A 19,711-nucleotide genomic window follows, 5' to 3' on the forward strand; every position below is an offset into this window, starting at 1 on the left:
CGTTCTACCTCATTTAACTTACTTCATATTGACCTTATGAGGCACATACTATTCTCATTCCCATTTTACAGATGAAGAAGAGGAGTCGTGGGAGGTAAAAGAACAGGCCCAAGTCTGCCAGCTAGAAAGTGGTAGAGCAGAGTTATGAACACAGGCAGGTCTGATTCTACAGCCTATGTTCTAATCTACGGAGATTTCATAAATTGTCAGTTCTCTCAATAGGCTTGAACCAAGAACGCTGGAGCGTTGGAGGTCTGTGTTCATGGCGCACCAGGAAGATGCCCAGGGCTGAACAGGCAGGTCCCAGGCAGGCTGGCAGTCACCCCCACTCTCAATGCCTCTCTCCTCCCCTGTCTCCTATGGGCAAGGAATCCCTCCAAGACCAGCACGGAGAAATGAATTTCTTGGCCTCTGTTAGGTCATGTGAACCCTTTGGGGACTGGAAAGAAGAGATATTAATCGCTTTGCCTGAAAAATGCATTTATGTACATAATTTTGCAGAGGGTTCTAGTCAAAAGAAAATTGCTGGCTGAGAAGGACACAGCATCACTTCTGTGTCTTCCTGACAAAAATGTAGAACCTGGATCTCACAATGGACAAACATCAGACAAGCCCCAGTGAGGGCCATTCTATAAAATAAGTGGCCTGTACTCTTCAGAAATGTCAAGGTCATGAAGGACAAAGACAGGCTGAAGGACTGTCAGAGATCAAAGGAAACCCAAAAGATGAAAACAAAGGCAACATGTAACCCTAAACTGGGTCCCCGACCAGAAAACAAATTGTTTCTTATGCTCTCAAGAACATTAGTGGAACAACTGGCGAAATTCAAATTAGACCTGTGGATTAGATGACACAGAGATAACACAGAGGAAGAGAAACAAACACAGAGACAGTGACAGAGCAAACAAGATAAAATGTTCAATATTTGGGGAATCTGGGGAAAGGACATTCAGGAACTCTTTGTACTATTTTTTGCAACTTTTCTGTATATCTGAAATTATTTGAACATTAAAAAAAATATTTTTAGAAATCTTGACGTCTAGAGCCACAGTGCTTCATTACGTAGTGAATGAGAATTGCCTTAACTGGCAGCACATCTGAGCTCTGCACGCTCTTTGTGTCTACAGAAAGGCTGAGAAGCATTCTCATGAGACAACTAGCAGAGCAAGACATCAAGAAGTTCCTAAACCATGGAGGGCAGTGCAGCTCAGAGTTCAAGAGCCCAAGTAGTTCACCTCCAAGGCTCTGTGACCTTAGGCAAGCTATATAAGCTCTCTGCCTCAACTGGCTCACCTGTAAAACCAACAAAATAACAGTATTACCAAGGAGACTATCTATATGACATTAGGAAGGGGAAGGGATTCACAGACCACCACAAATCATACAGGGGAAGGTTGAAACATATGACTACATTAAACTGTAAAACTTGTGAATGACAAGACACCATTAGCAAAGCAAAACGACAAACCGCAGAGAGAAGACCTAACCCTAACCTGAGATCAGTACCCAGAATATGTAAACAACGCCTATGGATCGATAAGAAAAACAAAAGTAAACCCAATGGGAAAATGGTCTAGAAATATCAACAAGCAGTTCATAAAGGAAGAAACTTGAATGGCCTGTAAGAAAAGATGCTCAATATTACCAATTCAGGAGAATTCAAACTAAAACAACAAAGATATTGTTGCATACCTATAGTCATAAGCAAAAAATAAGTAGATGAATAAAGTCTGAGAATATCCAAAGTTGATAAGGGTATCTAGAAATGGTACTTATACATTGCTGGTGGAAGTATACATCAATACATCATACATACTTCTTTGGAGAGCAGTCTGGCTAACCTCCTAAAGTTCGAGATGTGATATATACTACAAAGTCAGCAATTTCACTCCTAAGTGTGTATCCTAGATGTGTACCCAAGGAGATATGTACTAATGTTCAGTGCAGGCCACTCTGTAGTAGAAAGAAAATCTATTCCTTAGTACAGAGACACAAACTGTGGCTGATTCATACAATAAAACACTATACAGCAAATAAAATGATAACATTAGAGCAGTAGTTCTCAGACTTTAGCATGCATCAGAATCACCAAGGAGGGCTTGGGAAAGGACAAATGGCTGGGTCTACCCTCGGAGTTTCTGATTCAATGAGTCTTGTGTAGGGCTGAAATTCTGCATTTCTAACAAGTTCTCTGGTGTTACTGACACTGCTTGCTGGTCCAGGGACCACAAAAGTAGTTTTAAGTTTCAGCACAGTTAAATTTTGAAAACCTAGCAGAGTTAAAAAGATAAAAGCAAGTTGGGAAAGGATACGTAAAATATATATCTACATACCTTAAACAATAGTATACAAATTGGAGAGATATTGAGATACAGATATACCTTTAAAATAAAAGTACAAAATATATGTGGGAATGTATTTCAGGAGAGTGATTATCTCTGGGAAGGGAGAGGAAGGAAATGGGAAGAGAGTTTTAGCAGCGAGTAGGAGGGTATGAATTATATTATTTTATGTACTTTTAATGTATGTTTGAAATGTTAAGGAATTGTTGAAGTTCAAACTACATAGCATCTATATCTCATGGATGGGAGTGAACAACACTGATATAATGTGAAACTTTCTGGGTGGGAAAAGATAGAAAGATGAAGTTGGGCCACAAAATCTTTGTCCCTGCATATCTAACCAGAAAAAAATAATAAAAATAAGTTAAAAGATACCAGAAAATTAATTAAGAGAATTAATTAACTGGGGAAAAGTAAAGAAAAAAATCCCTGAGTGTAGACGTCCCTATCTGCCTCTGGTAGCTCTCAGCAGAGGTGGGAAAAACCACCCGGCTTCCATTTTCAGAGGTGCCATGATGAATTATGAATTACTAAGGACCTGAAGGCCATGCATATTTGTCCACAGGCATCAGGCACACCCTGCACTCATCACAGGTGAGACAAACCAGACAATACTGTGTGTCTCTGTTTCTTTCCTTCAAGTATTTCCCTGTTTGTAATTCCACACTCAAGTGTGATTATTCACCTAATTCTCTCTCTCCACTAGAAAGTAATCTCCAAGATAACAGAGATGGGTCTGCATTTGCTCATGACAGTGCTTGGAAAGTAGGTGTATAAATCATAGGGCCACCTAGTAGGTGTATAATAAACTTTCAGTGAGCAAATGAGTGAAGGTGTGAACAAATGAGTGGTTGTCAAAGAAATCTGACTTCCCATGCATTCCAATTCCACAACCACCATTTTTTCTTGGCATGCACTATTCACAAGGAGAAAAGCTAGACTCCCGCCGGGTCTGAGGCATTTCCTAACTAATAAAAAAGCCTCCCTGATTCATATAGCGATAGCTGTGATTAATAAAGTGTATTTACAATTGTGTGAGCAAATTCCATTCCCTCTGACAAATTATTCTAGAGATTAAATTAACAATACAGCATTTTGCACGCTTCATAGTCAACAGATACATTCTGCGAAATTTATTTCTGACATTGAATAAATATTCCAGGAAGAAATAACTCGAAAAGAACCTGTGACTATATTACCAGAAGCCTTTTGCCCCTTGTCAGCGAAACGAATAGGGCACACAGCCTATTTAAATGTAAATTTAAATAAAACGTTTTTTCTACCTCTCTGCTCTCTTTGTTCCTTGGGATCCGGAAGTTACAGGAATATATACACTATTCTCCAACACACACACATCCAAAGGTGTTTTGTTTTCTGTTGCGTTTTATGAAAAACTAAATCAAGGTATTTTAGGATTTGAATGATCTATTTCCACAGTTTGAATGGAAGGAAGGCGCTCCGAAAAACAGAAGAAAGGAGAAGCCTTTGGGGTCGGGGGACCAAGCCAGGACCCATCCTTAGCCGCGGACGCCGTTACTAGGCAACCCCTAGCGTTCTCAACTGCCGCCTGGGAGCCACTTCCCCGCCCTCATTGCTAAGGAGATCGACGCCCAACTCAGCCCTGCCGTAAACCCACGCGCTCTTGCGACATTGCCGCGCCTGCCGCTGCGTGCGCGCCCTCTGCCCCCACTCTCCGCCCCGGCCGCCATTGCCTCGTGCCCGCGCCGGTCGGTTGGTGGCGCCTTTGTCCTACGGCGGGCAGGTGGGCTGAGGCGGAGGCGGCAGGGGCGGGCCTGAGGCGAAGGAGCGGTCGGGAGCCCGCCGCGCTGGTAGCGGTGAGTGCCGGGAAGCGGTGGCCGTCCGCCGAGGAGTGGGGCTCACGCCAGGCGGTTGAGGGGGCCCGGGCCGGATGGGGAGGCTGAGGCGGGAGGGCCCGCTCGACGCGCGGCCGCAGCCGCGGCCTCGGCTCCTCGCTGGGTGCGCGCGGAGCTGCGCATGCCCGGTGCGGGGCGCGGCCTCTGGCTCCCGTCAAGCCCAGGCCCGGCCAGCTGGGGCGGCCCGGGGTGGGCTCGAGTCCGGGCGGCGCCGGACCGCGGCCGCCTGTCTGTGCGCGAACCGCCGACAATAGTCCTCCAAGCTTGTCTGTAGGGTAGGCCTGCACACCCGCGTCCTTTTCTCTAAATGGTGAAGTCGCTCGCCCGCGGGTCCTCAGCGAGTCGGTGGCGCAGGCGGATTCGAACTCGGACCGAGGCGTCCCGCCCTCTCCGGGCGTTCTACTGGGCGTGCAACGCCGTGCGGCGAACCGAGCGCTGGCCCCCGCGTCGCCGCCGCCCCGCGTCGCCGCCGCCCCGCGGCCCCTTGACAGCATCTTCGAGGCGTCTGTCTCCTTGTCGCGTGATACCCTCACTCATTTTATAACGCGGACCCCAGGCCCCGAGGATGGGGAAAGAAACTGTGTCCGAGGTTACCGCGGAAACTAGCGTCAGAGCCAGCGCCCCAACCTGCTGGCTCTTCTATCTCCTGACCCAGGGCACTCTGCGCTCCCGACTACCGGCCGGGGGCTTTATAGGACGGCGTTTCCCAAATTTCAGTCTCTCGCGTTGCACCTTTCTGTCCGTGTACCTTCTGTGCTGTTATTTATTTACCAAATGTTAATTTTTTTCTTTAAACTGACTTCTTTTTCCTTCTTAAATACGTTTGTTTAAGGTGGAAACGTAAATCACAAGCCGTATAATGGAAAGCCAGTTATTTTTCTAATGCTCATAAAAAATAAATACCTGTCTATTAAAATAAACAGTGCGTCCTTGTTCCTCCTGAAGTTATTCTGCGTTCCACGCTTTGGGAAACGCTGCCCTAGGAGTATGGGGTTAATTGTCGTCCTGGCTTTCGTTCTGTGCACAGAATTTTTCCCTGAGGCATAGCGGATTCCAAGAAATGCCCCAGGATCTTCGGGGATGATGATATTATAAGGCTTCTTCGTTGTAAACTGTTCTCATTATTGACTTACAAGCAATAGTCCCAGGGAACTGCAGGAACTGTCAGCTCAAGTGCGCCCGGTGTGCCGCCTCAGTTTTCTTGTTACGTTGTGGCATGGTAACCACCTGATAGTTTCTGCATACGACGATGGAGCAGTTTTAGTTTTTGACAACTCTAGATTTAATGTTTTCTGTATGAGTCAGTCTGGGTGTGAAGACTAACTTTTATGTTGCCTTTTTCCAACCAGTAAAGCCCAAGCTTTTGCATTGTGGGTATTGGAGATTACTTGGCTATTTAACATCTGTTTCTTATATTCTAGTTTCTTTGCCTTTCTTTTAGCTCATCTGTCACCCTCCAGGTACTCTTTGAAACCTCTGACATGATCTTTTAACCTAAAACATAGAAACTGTGGTTTTCCTTGTGGAATGTGCTGGAGAAACCATATTTCAAGGCCCAGGAAGGAATTTTTCTAGGTGCAGGTTGTTCAATATCGCATGCTGGTGCGCACCACACATTTAAAGAAAGCATTAGGAGCTCCTTTCTCCTTGCTAGATCAGATGCTGCCAGTTGGTGAATTGTTGAATAAAACTAATTAGGTCTTTCAAAAAGAAGGGGAGGCATTGACAGATTAACTCATTTATGTAAACAGTCTGTTCTGTTTGTAGTCCGTTCATAAACTGTTTTTGTTTGTGAGAGAGTAGATTTACTTTAATTCATTGAAAGGAAACTCAGAAAAGTCTGCTCAGGCCATTCAGGTGTTGTTTCCTAAAAAGCTGTTTAAAAAAAAAAAAATCCACATTCCTTGGGGCTACCTTGGTAAGAGCCAAGTGTAGAACTTACATAAGGCTAAGGTGATTTTCTTCACATTTCTCAGCATCAGTCCTGTTTAGAGAAGAAATGAGAATTTCTTACTAAGGTCTGTTTCAGAACTTCAGCAAATGGAGCTTCAGTCTACCAGTGCTCAACAGCTAAGTCCTTTGGAGAGGTTTTAGAAGTGTGATTAAAAAAAAAAAAAGTGCCTCGTGGTTTGAAACTTCATTCTCAATAACCATTGCAAGCATTCCATCCCTATGGCCTGCAGATGGCAGTGCCTTTGTATGGCTTGTTACTACTGTGAGAAGTATTGGAATTCAGTTGTGCTTTTAAGAATGAGAAACCTGTGGAGGAAATGTATTTAATATTTTACTCCCTTCAACTATCATTGTTTCTTTGTTTTTGAGTCCCCACATAAAGGATGAAATGTCTATTTCTAAACTCACTATTACTTTTAATGGTAATGATAACATACAACCATCATTGCATATGATTTACAAAGCAAGTTTACAGTACCAACTCATTTGCTCCCGCCAGTCATCTTGTGAGATAGGTAGGCTGATATTATTAAATCTTTTTTGCTTATGAAGAAATAATGGCACAGAGAAGTTAGATTTTTTTTGCCTTAATCATATACTTAGTAGAACATATTCAAGATACTATTGAAGATAAAAAGATTTTGTGGTCAAGCAGAATTGGGAAATAATGAGATAAAGAGGTGTCCTTATTCCAGAACTTTGACAGGCTAAGCATGTGCACTGTAGATGTCCAAGAAAGGAAGATATCATTGGTATCTTTCTCTTGCTATCCTCCTATATCCATGTTTAGGTCCTAGTGTTTTCCCAAACTGACTACTCTTTCTGCCACACTCTGTTTCCTGTCTATACCTTGTGGTTTATTAATGATTACCATGTGTCTTGAGACAAGTGCTTTTAAAGTTCAGCTTTTGTGTGTGTGTGTGCCAAAAGATTTGTCCTATAAATAGCATACACATTTGTCTAAACTATTGGCTTAAGCAGAGTTAAACTATCAAGAAGTTAAAAGGGCAGTGACCAACAGAAAATTACCCTCTATGCTACTTGCATTAATGAGAAGCGGTAATGAAAGGATCAGGGTAAGGCCAATGTCTGAAGCAGCAGCACATTAGAGAAATATGAAGTATACTGACAGCTAAATATATAATACCAGCATGCCTGCTGCTTTTTAAATGGTGGTTTTATTACCACCGATATGAATATTTATAGGGATGGTCATTTTCATTCTTTATCCTATCACTAAAAAAAAAAAAAAACCAAAAAACAAGAGATAATAGGTCAACTGGACCAATTTTTTTCTTTTTTTTAATTTAAATTCAATTAATGAACATACAATGTGTTATTAGTTTCAGAGGTAGAGTGCAGTGATTCATCAGTTGTACAAAATACCCAGTGTTCATTATCAATTACTTTTATGTTAAGAAAGTAATTCCCCTCAAAGAATCAGAACTTTTGCAGACCGTAAGACTCTTTTCCCTTTATTTCCTATTCAAAACAACAACATTTATTGTTGTTGACCTACATAAAGACCGACAACTTTAGGCAAGGATCAGGGCAAGTTGAGTTGCATTGGAGAACATTTATAAAGCAGAATGTCCTATAACTTTAACTAAACTATCTTAAGTGGTCCCCTGGTTTGGATCTAGAATGATTGAATTACTAAAGATTAGGTTGCTCCTGCAGTTAGTGAGCAAGCTTTGGAGAACTTTACATTATGAGTAATTTGGCTTTAAGTGAGTATACTTAATTATGCAATTGGAGATTGAGATAGTAATAACATGTATTTACTATCAGAGATGATACAAGAAATTTATTTTTAAATGTCTCCTCAAAAACTATTCTTGATACCCAAAGGAAAAAAATAGGAAAAATATTATTTCTTTCAGTACAAAAACTTAAGATTATAAACTGAGCCTTTCTTTGGAAAACTTACTTTTGGACAGCATCAGTCACTAGAACAGCTTGTTGAAAATACAAATCTGTATACAGCTCCCCAGCCCTCCCATCTGACCAGTCTCTGGAGGTAGGGGCTGGGGAATCTGCCTTTCAGAAGCAACCCCTGCAGTTTTTATGTACATTAAAGTTTTGAGAACCCCTGATTTAGACTTTGGAAAATGAGTTTTCACTGGAAATAGAAGATTGAAGCAGATTCTAGTACTAATCTATTCATATTCTAGATTACTAATAGGAATTGGCAACTCTGGTTTATGGTTGGGTATACATTTTAAGCAAAACTAATTTAACTATAAAATGTTCTTTGGCTTCATAGTTTGAACTAGAGGTAATAGCAATAGTTAGAATATCTGTAGAGTTTTCAGTATTTTAATTCCTTCCATTCACATCCATAGTATGCTTTTACCTTCTTGAGAACAAAGAAAGCAGACCTGCCAAAATTCCATGGTCTGCTTATTAAATGTAGATTTCCTCCACTTTGCTTTTAGTGGCATGGATGTGAAATGGTATTGTGACCATTTTTCTCTTCTTGCAAAGAGACGCATTTAGATAAGAAAACCAAATGCCTCAGAAAAAGCAGGAGTTTTAGCCCCTGCCAGCAAAACAATATCAACAAGTCTAGTTGGCAGAATTCAGAGAGAACTTTAGTTGGCAGTTTGCCGTTTATTAGCCAAAGAAGTAGATAATATGCTATCAAAAAGTGACAAGCTCAGTGGTTAATATTTCTGCTATTTTATAACTAGGTAATTGGGAAAAGAATCTTAAGTTTTCAGGATACTTTTTAAATGATCAGATGAAATTGAAGAGAAGTTGTTGGTGCACATTCCTCCTTGGGGGGACGGGGCCTTGACCTTATAATTGGATATTATTATTAACTTTAGTACAATGGAAACTTGGGTTGATGATTCCATTTCCTTTGGAGGTAGCTGTGTGATTATGTTTTCTATACTGTTTTCAGGGGTTATACTTTGACAGATTTTAGCCATGGTCATGGCGTTTTCTTTGTAACATTGTGTTTATGGCTTATTACTCCTTGAATACAGGAGTTTAAAGAGGTTTCTAAATGGAGGATCTAAGTATATGTTGTGCATAAGCTAAAGGGATAAATGGATAATACAGTTCTCAAATACTTGCCAAGAAACACCTGAGAAGCTTGTTAAAATACAGATTCACAGGCTTCATACTCAGATTCTCAAAGTTTGAGATGGGGTCTGAGAATAACATTTAACCATCTTCTTGGGTGGTGCTGATATATCTTCATTAAAGGAATGCAACGTGAAGAATGAAAAATGTGTATATATATAAATGAGGAGAGGGGACATGGGAAACTGTTTAATGGGTATAAAGAATTTTAGTTTTGCAAGATGAAAAAGTTCTGAAGATCTGTTGTACAACACTGTGAATATACTCAATGTACTAAACTGTACACTTAAAAATAGTTTGTATGAGGGGCACCTGGCTGGTTCAGTCAGTAAAGTATGCTACTCTTGATCTCTGGGTTGTGAGTTCAAGCCCGTTAGGTATAGAGCTTACTTTAAAAAAATAATAGTTAATATGATAAATTTTATGTTATGCGTCTTTTTATCACACTAATCTTTTTTTAAAAGATATTAGGAAAAACTAAGGAAGGGTGCTTGGTTGTCTATTTCTTCCTTTACAGTGGGTTAAACTAATACTGTTGGTTATTACTGATTCTGGCCCTAAGTTCATTTTATATTCCTTTACTGAAGGTAAAGTCATAACCTTTTAAATATTTTTCTCATTCTTGTTCCCTTCATTATCAAACCAGTGATCCTCAAAAAACATTACTGTAGTTAATATTTTGAATGTCTTAGGTTTAAATACTCCTGCCCCCTGTTTTGGATAATATACATACGGGAAGGCTTCATTAATTTAGCTTCACTGAAACTCTATTATGGTAGCTCAGTTATACAGGCCCTCTTGCCACCAGTTTTTTCCTTTTCAGTAGCAAAGTTTTTTGTGACCTTTTTCTAACTGTGGGTTGCATCTGTAATTCCTCTCTTTTCTTCTTCCTCTCCCCCTATTCCCTACACTAAACTCCCTATAGTATCTTTAATTATGTTCTTCTCACCATTCCTTCACCTTTACATGTGCTGGAATGACTTCTGTCTTTCTGGTAAACTACTCGTCCTTCAGGACTGTTTCTTTTAGGCCATCCCTGCCTCCTCCATGTCCCTCCTACCCCTTATTCTTTCCAGTCTCCTCTCTGTCCTGTTCCTCTCCCCTGTCACACATACATACACAATTAGGCCTTCATTATCTCTGCCGTAAAACCACTTTAATTATGATTTTCCGTGTGTATGTCCCGCTCTCTTTTATTAAACAGTGAACTCCTTTAAAGCAGAGACTTTAGCCTTGTTTCCGTATGCCTAAGGTGTAGTACAAAGCGTGACACATAGTAGGCCTAGAGGCATCTGATGAGCTGATTATAAACTAACCTTTCAAGTGTGTTAATTTAGTTCTGTAAGGATCTCTACTTGTACAGTTTAGTTGAAATTTTACCTGTGTTAAATAAGCCTGTATTTTACATTTTTTGTAGCTTGGGCTGTTTTACTAGTTTAGATGAGCTCCATCGTTGTGAATCCAAATTAGTGAGTTTTTTCTTAGCTGATGTTCTCCTTGAATCAGCATAACCAACACAGGTAGAATTTCCATTTCATCAGGTTCAGAGAACTCAAATGACTTGACTAACCATCCCCTGCCCCCATTAGGACTAGAACTCAGATACGCTGATCAGGCAAGCGCTCTTTCCTCGAAAGAAGTAAAAAAGGCAGGAAATTAAATGTTGATAGAGAATTTTTGTCTGAAGTGTTGAATAGAATATCAGTAGCAAAGCCAGAAACATTGTACAGTTGACCTTTGAACAACATGGGTTTGAACTGCACAAGTCCCCTCATATGTGAATTTTTTTACAGTACTACGAAATCCTAACATTTTCTTTTCTCTAGCTTACTTTATTGTAAGAATACAGTATATAATACATATAACATACAAAAATGTGTTAATCAACTATTCATGTTATCAGTAAGGCTTCCTGTGCACAGTAGGCTATTGTTAAGTTTTTAGGTAGTCAAGTTTTTTGGCTGTGTGGAAGCAGCACTCCTAACCCCTGCGTTGTTCAAGGGTCAATGTAGTTTGAGGTGATAGAAATTGAAGTGATAATTGGATAAGTAGGCTCTGCCCTGCTGGGTGTCTGGGGCACTTAAACATTGGTGTGACTGACATAGACTGGGCCTTTACCAGGTTCAGTCATTTTGATCACAGAGTCTTTAGCAAGCGTTCATAATGGAAACCATGTTTTTCCATTCCCTGTTGGGGCAGTATAGCATAATAGTGAAGCACTTTGGTGTCAGACAGATCTGGATTTGAATCCTAGCTCTGCCTCCTAACCATCATGTTACCTAAATTAAGTCATTTAATTTCTCTAAGTCTCAAATTTCCTCATTCGCAAAATAGAGATCATAATAGTACTTAACTCCAAGAGTTGAAGAAAGAATTGAATGAGATAATGCACATAATGTCCTTAGTACAGGCTCTGGGAAAGAGTAAGCATTCTGTAAATGTAAGTTATCATTGTTTCCCCCATTCCTGTACCTGGGAATAATAATCTAATACAGTTAAAGATGTAATCGTTATTTTAATTAGAGAACGAAAGAGATAATCCAATAGGAGGGAATGCATAGTTTTTAAAGTAAGCTTAAAGGATTGATTTAGAAGCCACAACCAGAGCATTCTCTTATCCCTGACTCATTACGGTATAACTCATTACATATCCCTGATGTTACAGTATTACCGTTAAGGTTATGTTCATATAGTTTGAGAAGTCCAATCCTTTTCCCTCCTAATTTGGGGAGTTTAATGTGTGATAATCTCGTCAGTACGGTTTCTCAAGTGGCCTTACCTTTATCATCATAAATTTCCAATTTAGTAATTACTGATCGTTAGTTGGTTCTCAACTAAGCCTTTGGAGAATTTTATTTCATTTATAATCACATCGAAATTGTATAGGCTTCTGGATTCTTTCAACAACCACCAGTCCACCAATGGTACTGTCACTAAGTGCAGCATCGCTGCACTTTGTTTAGAATAGTCCTTATGGTTTTCCATTGTGATAGCTTGTGATAAAAATTGATTTTAAGGTGAAAAGAGTTTTTATGATGGTACAATTAAAAAATAGAGCAGGGGCGCCTGGGTGGCACAGCGGTTAAGCGTCTGCCTTCAGCTCAGGGCGTGGTTCCGGCGTTATGGGATCGAGCCCCACGTCAGGCTCTTCTGCTATGAGCCTGCTTCTTCCTCTCCCACTCCCCCCGCTTGTGTTCCCTCTCTCGCTGGCTGTCTCTATCTCTATCGAATAAGTAAATAAAAAAAAAAAATAGAGCAAAGCAGTTCTTGGTACTATGAGTGAAACATGCATTTTTATTTATAGCATTATACAAAGACCATTGTGTGAACCCTGTCTAGCATATTAGTCTAAAATAAAATTGTACAGTAGGCATTGTGTCATTCTTTGAAATGTCTTTACCCCAATCTCTTGTGACTTAAAACAGCTCTGCCACTTCCTGTGTGACATCATGTTTTCTAGATTATTTTCTGGTCTTTTTCCTTTTATATAGATCCCATCAGTTGGTTTATTTTTCTTGTCTAAAAATCCTTAACCTGAAAAGTACTTTTAACTATTTTCAGAAGACCACTTAGAAGATATTCAGGCCAAGGTACCCTGTAGTGATGATGATTTTGAATGGCATTCACATTGCTAATATAGCTAACAAAGTATGGAGGTACCAACCAAGCAGAGGTGAAAGAGACACTGAGAGACTGACTTCAGGTCTTAAGGGCATTTGGCCAGGATGAGATAGAGCAGGAGGGGAAAGAAACATTAGAGTTCCCACTACCCTCTTGTTGGTTAAATTCTCTCCAATTATGGCTCCCTACGTGATGTCCAGAAAGGTGCCCAAATTGTCTTTCCGTCTTTTTTTTTTCCTTTACATTAACATTATTTCTATTTCCTTGGCGTAGATTATATATCTCTGTAAGGATTTAAGAAGGAAAAAATCCAATTTAACTAATTAATAGAAAAGCCCCTTTTACCAGTCACAATATTTTTATTTTCAAACAAACCTCCAACCTCCCAGTTGATGAGTTATTAAATTACGTGACCAAAAACAAACAAACAAACAAAAAATTGGGACAGGGCAAGGGTTTTTTCCCCTTGACTCTTTAACTCTTTATTATACTTTGTGATCAGTTCCCTGGAGTTATTTGTACTTTTGGTAGCTTCTCTGTTCTTCCTGTATTTCTGAACTCATAGGTTTTCCAAAAGTTCTGTGTGACCATGTGTTAGGATTTTTTTGTGTATCAGGATTGGTGGTGATGACAGTTTTGTTTTCATAACTCTCATTGACACCCACCCCCAACCCTCCTCTAACCTGAGCAGCCCTCTGGGGTGGCAATGAAACTGTCGAAAATTTCCAGGTCTTATTTTCTCCATATCTCACCTAAGATGGAGGTATAAGGAACTCTTAAATAGAGTTGAATAAACAAATACTTGGCATTTAAGAAAAAAATTAAAATGGTCTGAGAGTTCTCTTTTTTAAAGAAGAAACATAAGCCATACCATCCAAATATAATTGCTGTAGACTATTTAATGAAAATAGATGTTAGGAGGCAAATTATAATAAAAATGACTTAAAGATAAAATAATCTTGAATTTTAAATCTTTCAAATAATTGCAAAAAAATTTCACTGACTTCAAAGTAAACTATTTACCTCCTTCATTCTAACTGGAACCAGCTTTGCCCCCAAAGTGTGTAATACATGACTGCTTTGGTCTCCCCAGTCCTATATGTAGGTGCCCACAGAAATGGATATAATTAGGTAGTGTAATAGTCCTTTTCATGTCATATGAGTGAATTATATAACATTAATAGAAACTTGCCAACTGAAATGGTACCATATGTTCTGTACTCTAACCTAAGTGTTCGGGTCAAGTCAATGTTTAGAGAAGATTTCTTTATTCACAAGACCATTCAGTAATATATGGAATCCTGCTGGGAGATATGGTGCTTATTTAAAAGAAATCTTCGCACCTCTACCACCCTCAGTGTATTCCAGAGATACTTTGAAAACTACTTAAACAATCAAAGAGATGACATTTCTTTCTGAATCATAGTCACCCTGTATTAGAGAGCAGTACACAGTGAGTAGACTAGGTCAGTAGGCCCTTCTAAACCTGAACTGATATTCTTCACAATAACATGTAAAAGAATTAAGTATTCCCTATAAGGCTTATCATTATATAATGTGCAGTTCAGATGTTGCTGAACTTTTAGGGTTATAAGTGAAAGTGCTACTTGCCATACCAAAGCCATGGTCAGATATTACTGGCCAAGTCCTGTATAGACCTTATTTTCTGAATTTTTCAAAATAGAGGGATGATAGCATTGTGTCACTTAACTGAAAATGTGAGAGGCAACTTAGGGTGAAATATGCTTCTCCAACTGTTTAGATTTATGTTACCTTTAGTTTATCAAAAGTCATTCTTCTGGATGCAATAGAAACTCTGACTTAAAATGGAACTGAAGATCATTCTCACTTGAATAGGAACTCAAAAGTTGACAACATAGCAGCGTAAAGTCTGTGCCGGACCTCTTAAGTTTTTTGTTATTACTGTGATCTCTCACACCATAGGACTCAGGTTGGAATTTTTAAAATACATAATTACTATTTTAAAGCACTCTATGTGAATGCTTAATACCATTTAATGTCATTAGATACACTACTAATTTCTTAATATGGAGCATGGGGAACAAAACTACACTGCAGCAGGACAGTTTCATTTCTTCATTCAACCAAACATTGAGATTTTTAATACATTTATTAATCTGCAAATCATATAAAAATTGTCCTGTGTTATCTTTGGACATAGATTGGTACATTTCTTTAGGTATTTCATCAGTTCTCACTTATACATGGTGTTTTTATTATTCACTTCAGTTTTTGCAGTGCAGATTTGTTTTGTTTTTAGCAAGCAGGCTTTAATTGCACAAGTTGGCTTTTCCATAAGTTTGTATGATTCCACTGTTCTCCCGTACCTAGTTGTAAATGCCATGCTTCTCTAATGAAAACTTCTTATGTGGAGTGTTTCACTACCTAATCAAATGCCAATTCTTATTCTTAAGTACTTAACTGTGAGGATTGTAGTTGCTAACATGTAATATACTTTGTTTAGAAAAAAAAAAAATTTCTTTCCTACGTCTCATTCTGGAACATTCTATCCAATGGAATGCAACACAAGGCACATTAAAAGTAGGCCCTGCTTCATGGCATATTGGACATTTTAAGACAACAGAGCCCAGCTGTTCTTCTTTGTAACATAAGATGGAATTATTTGCCTTTGCTCTTTTTTTTTTTTTTTTTTTAACTCTGTATCTCCTGTCTTTCTCCCACTCTCCTGCCCTCAAAAAAGAATCTTACAGCTGGCACTCCAAGAGTTTAGAAGGCAACCTTTTCTACTTTTGGAGGGGGCAGTTGTTAGGTTTGGGACTTGGCAGAGTGCTAAAGCATTGTGTTAGCTAGAAAACTGAGGGACATTCCTTACCAAGCCATGACAATGTACTGCCGTAACTTAATAAAAATTGCCCAAGTGACAGTGTGTCTGCCGAATGGATTTTCTTACACCATCTGGCTGTCATTGTAGTTTTTTTGTTGTTGCTTTCATTTGAAATGTGCTGATGATTTTGTTTTTATTCCATAGCATTGAACAGATGGGTTGATTATTCTTTTCAGATATTAATAAGGCAGCGGAAAGAAGAAATATGAATACGGCTCCATCAAGACCCAGCCCCACACGAAGGTAAAGTACCCTGAAGCAGTGAGTTACCTTGGGAGAGTTGGGCTCTGGGGAGTTAAGCCCAACTTCGTACATCAAGGGTCTTTTCTTCCCCCCAACAAATCAGAAACGCTCAAGCAAACAATAAGAACATGAACCTTGTGTGAAGGGCCTTGCTGCTTTTTTTTAAGCATACATCAGGAGATGCAGAGAAGCTTTGCATTTTCGTTGACAAACCCAGCAAGTTCAGCTTGCAACATGAGTTGCAGGCGATTGGAAGAGGATAAGCCTCTGTCTGTCCCCAGCTCACGTGTCACTGGGAGCCTCCAGAGCAGGAGGAGTGCCCCAGGGTCATTGGCGTGTGCCATGCTGCACTGCAGTGGGCAGCAGAGATTCGACTCTTCATTCCAAATGGCTGCCGGTCCAGATGTTAACCAGGTTTATGGAAAGTGCTGCTTGAGAGATTGCTGCCGTGCCTGTGCTGCAGATCCCCTGTTTGCTCGCATGCTTGGGTTACCGTTTGAGGGGAAATAAAAAGGGCAAAAACACTCCAGCTCTCAAAAGTCTCCCTTTTTTTTAGCTTTTCTGGAAACAAAAGACATTTCCCTAATATATTCTTTCTTCCAGTATCTACAAAAGAGATAGCCCTGGTGTATACCCATGAGACATGCATTAAATTGGCCCCTTCTCTCAATGAAGAGCCTTATTAATGTTACCATTTACACCAAAGATGCGGTATCCAAACCAGCCCCTAACAGTACACAAGTGGATGCAGTGTGTGCACTTCTGTGTGGAATGCAGATATGATCTATTTCATATCTGGTGTCTCTTCGTGGCCCAAATGTGGATACTCAGTATGGATTTGCTTTTGCCTCTAGTAAAAATATCACTTTTCCACAATAAACTACATACCTAAACTACGTACCATGGTAGACTACGTTTCCTACAATGAACTGAACACTGCTGAGTACAATGAATCCTGGTCTGTACTGGTAGCTCTGCAGGTCACCTGGGATATACCCAACTAACTTACACGTAACATACAGCTGTCTTTCGAGACAAAAACACCTATATTTTGTTCCCCACTTACAGGAAAGAATGGCTGCTGTATGTCTGGTGTATGTTGCCCGCACCTGGATGTGAAGAGTGGGTATTTTCTGAGCTACCGGGAATAGACGATAGCTGACTGCTCTGCAGAGTTCAGGCAGTCTGTAGCAGCAAGGTGGTGATTTCAGTGGGGTTCTTTGAGCGCTCTGCCGGCGTAGAGGAGCTCAATCTGACGCCACAACTACAGCTACACTACAGCTGTCGGGTGGATGCCCTGGCTGTCCATTAGTCTCACTGCAGAAGTGACCATATACATTGGTATTCTGTCTGTCCTCTCTTAACACTGTAAGGAATGCCTGTAGCTTACAGGTAAATACCGTGTTGATTGATTTTGTGGGTATGTGTGAGTATCCTGAAGAGCTTAAATGAATCTTGCAGAACTTCAGCAGTTCCGTATAATGTCTGCTTCCATTATGCTGCATCAAACCATGTTGTAAATGTTGGGAAGTCCCATCTGTGTTGCTTCTCATTGCCCCAGTACACATGGAATACTGAGGGCTAAAAGTTTACATCTAATGGTCAGAATTAGGGGGCGTCCATTAGAAGCTGCGTTTTCCAAGTGGCTTGAAAGGAGATACAGTGTGTATCCAGTATCCGTGGAGCTCTAATGCGTGTGTTTCTGAACTAGGTAACTTACCAGGAGGAGTATGGAATTTGTAACTATAAAGACATTGGCTCCCCTAGTGAAATCCTCTCCCCTCTCTTGTCCCCATGATGCTTATAATCTCAGGATAATGTCTGTGTGTTTTTGCAGGCAACCCCCCCTCAAAAAAAAAATTAAGAGACAACAAAAAACAAGGCACATTGCAGAATACAGAGTAGTTCCTGTTTGTGCTCTTGATTTATGTCATCTTATTAATGATACTTAGCTGAATGCTTTTAATGTTTCCAATTGATTATGGGTATTCAACAGACATTGGCAATGTTGAGGAAATAACGATCTCCCCTGCTTGAAACCCAATATACCTATTGCCAGGACATTAAATTAAAAATATTAATTTCATCCCAACTTAAAATGCAACTCTATAATTTCATCTGTAATGGAAGAAATAGCTGTATGCTTTTCTTCTTTTTTTTTTTTAATAGTAGAGCCCCCTTAAAAAAAGCATACAAACAACGTTGGAGGGGGCTTTTAAAATGTTCTCCCTACCAGAGACATAAATACAAATATGTCACTTTTATATACCTTTTGAAATATCACCTTCCCCAGGGCGCCTGGGTGGCTCAGTCTGTTAAGCACCTGCCTTTGGCTCAGGTCATGATACCAGGGTCCTGGGATTGACCCCAAGTCGAGTCAGGCTCTGTGCTCAGCAGGGAGTCTGCTTCTCCCTCTCCCTCTGCCCCTCCACCCCACTTGCGCTCACACACGCTCTCTCCCGCGCTCTCTCAAATAAATAAAATCTTTTTTAAAAAAGTTAAATATCACCTTCCTCAGAAACCGTTTCCAAAGTGAGGTTGTTTGGGATGTGGATAGGGCACTAGCTTCCTGCTTTTTTTTTTTTTTTTCCAATAATAGGAGGCACAGTTGGGCTAATTTAATTTCCATCAAGAATCATTCTTCCCCCTTGGTGCTGTGTCCCTAACTGGGTTCCTCAGCATGTTATTTAACGTGATGAAGTGTTGTACAGTTATGCTTAATAAGGTTCAGGGAAGAAGGATGTTCACATTTAGTAAGATCTGTTCTGAGCCCCATCTAACCTGAGCAGAGTCCCAGTTTTTTACCTTTAAGAGTAAAAATTTAAAAACTCTAAAGCCAGACCAATTTGAATATTGTATTCAAAACAGAACACTTAACATTCCAATCATCACACTGATATGTATTGTCTCTTACAGTATACCAATAAGGCAGAAGTAAAATGGAATAAGTAGGCAAGATGGACGAATAGTCAGCCTGGAAGAGGCTAATCATTCTCTAAGGGTGAGCACTGGATATCACTCTTTGGGTACATACTTCCAGTCAGAGCCTTGAAGTGATTCTAAATATGCCAGTCTGTTGACAACTGCCAAACTGCCTTCATTTGGCAACCCTAATCAGTTATGTGTCCCCAGCCATAGGGAACGCATTGTTCATGGGCGGGGGGGAATGTATTTGTGGCAAATATTTTCCTTAAGTTGTACTTTTATGTCTTCAGTGCTGCTCCTTTTAATAAAATTGTTTCTAAGCGTGCTGGCAAGACCTTTGTAACACTTTGTTTTGCTGGACGTTAACCTTGAGTGTCAAAACGCCTAAGTATCTTTGGGAGTTTTCACAGGATTATCACCTCTTCAGATGTCTCTGTAAGCCACAGTTCTGCTGGCATTGCTCTCTGTTCAGTAATGTGCCTCCCTAATGACTCCAGCTGTCAGTGTGTAATTCTGACAATATTGGTCCAGCCAAGCACAGAACTCTACATCAGGGATCCCTGCTCTGGATCAAATTTCGGCCTGAACTCTCATCATTTAACCCTTGGACCACTTCATTGGACCCTTGAGTACATCGCTTAGTTGCCATGTAAGTTGTCTAGCATTGGTGCTAGGCACTGGACCTTACCTTCTTCAGAGACTGGACCGTGATTCTGGTTGTACATCAGATGTTCTCAGTTTCTATCTTCACCTCAACACCCTGGCAATCCAGATCTTGGAGCATACCCCTACAC

The 19,711-nt window shown here is 40.2% G+C and overlaps 1 protein-coding gene across 4 annotated transcripts in view; it reads left to right on the forward strand.

The window, feature by feature from the left end:
* The first annotated feature begins 4,021 nt into the window (after positions 1-4,021).
* NCOA5 (nuclear receptor coactivator 5) overlaps positions 4,022-19,711 on the forward strand; it is a 30,025-nt gene continuing 14,335 nt past the window's right edge. For 2 of the 4 annotated variants that reach the window (XM_002928059.4, XM_034640255.1), the window contains exons 1-2: positions 4,022-4,177; positions 15,926-15,992. In XM_002928059.4, the coding sequence (XP_002928105.1) occupies positions 15,955-15,992 (38 nt within the window). In that variant the 5' untranslated portion in view covers positions 4,022-4,177; positions 15,926-15,954. Of the gene's footprint in view, positions 4,178-15,925; positions 15,993-18,908; positions 18,994-19,711 lie in introns of all 4 variants that reach the window. The other 2 variants (XM_019808825.2, XM_011235862.3) reach the window with 2 other exon arrangements.

Source organism: Ailuropoda melanoleuca, chromosome 13 (genome assembly GCF_002007445.2).
Source record: "Ailuropoda melanoleuca isolate Jingjing chromosome 13, ASM200744v2, whole genome shotgun sequence".
NCBI classification, from domain to species: Eukaryota; Metazoa; Chordata; class Mammalia; order Carnivora; family Ursidae; genus Ailuropoda; species Ailuropoda melanoleuca.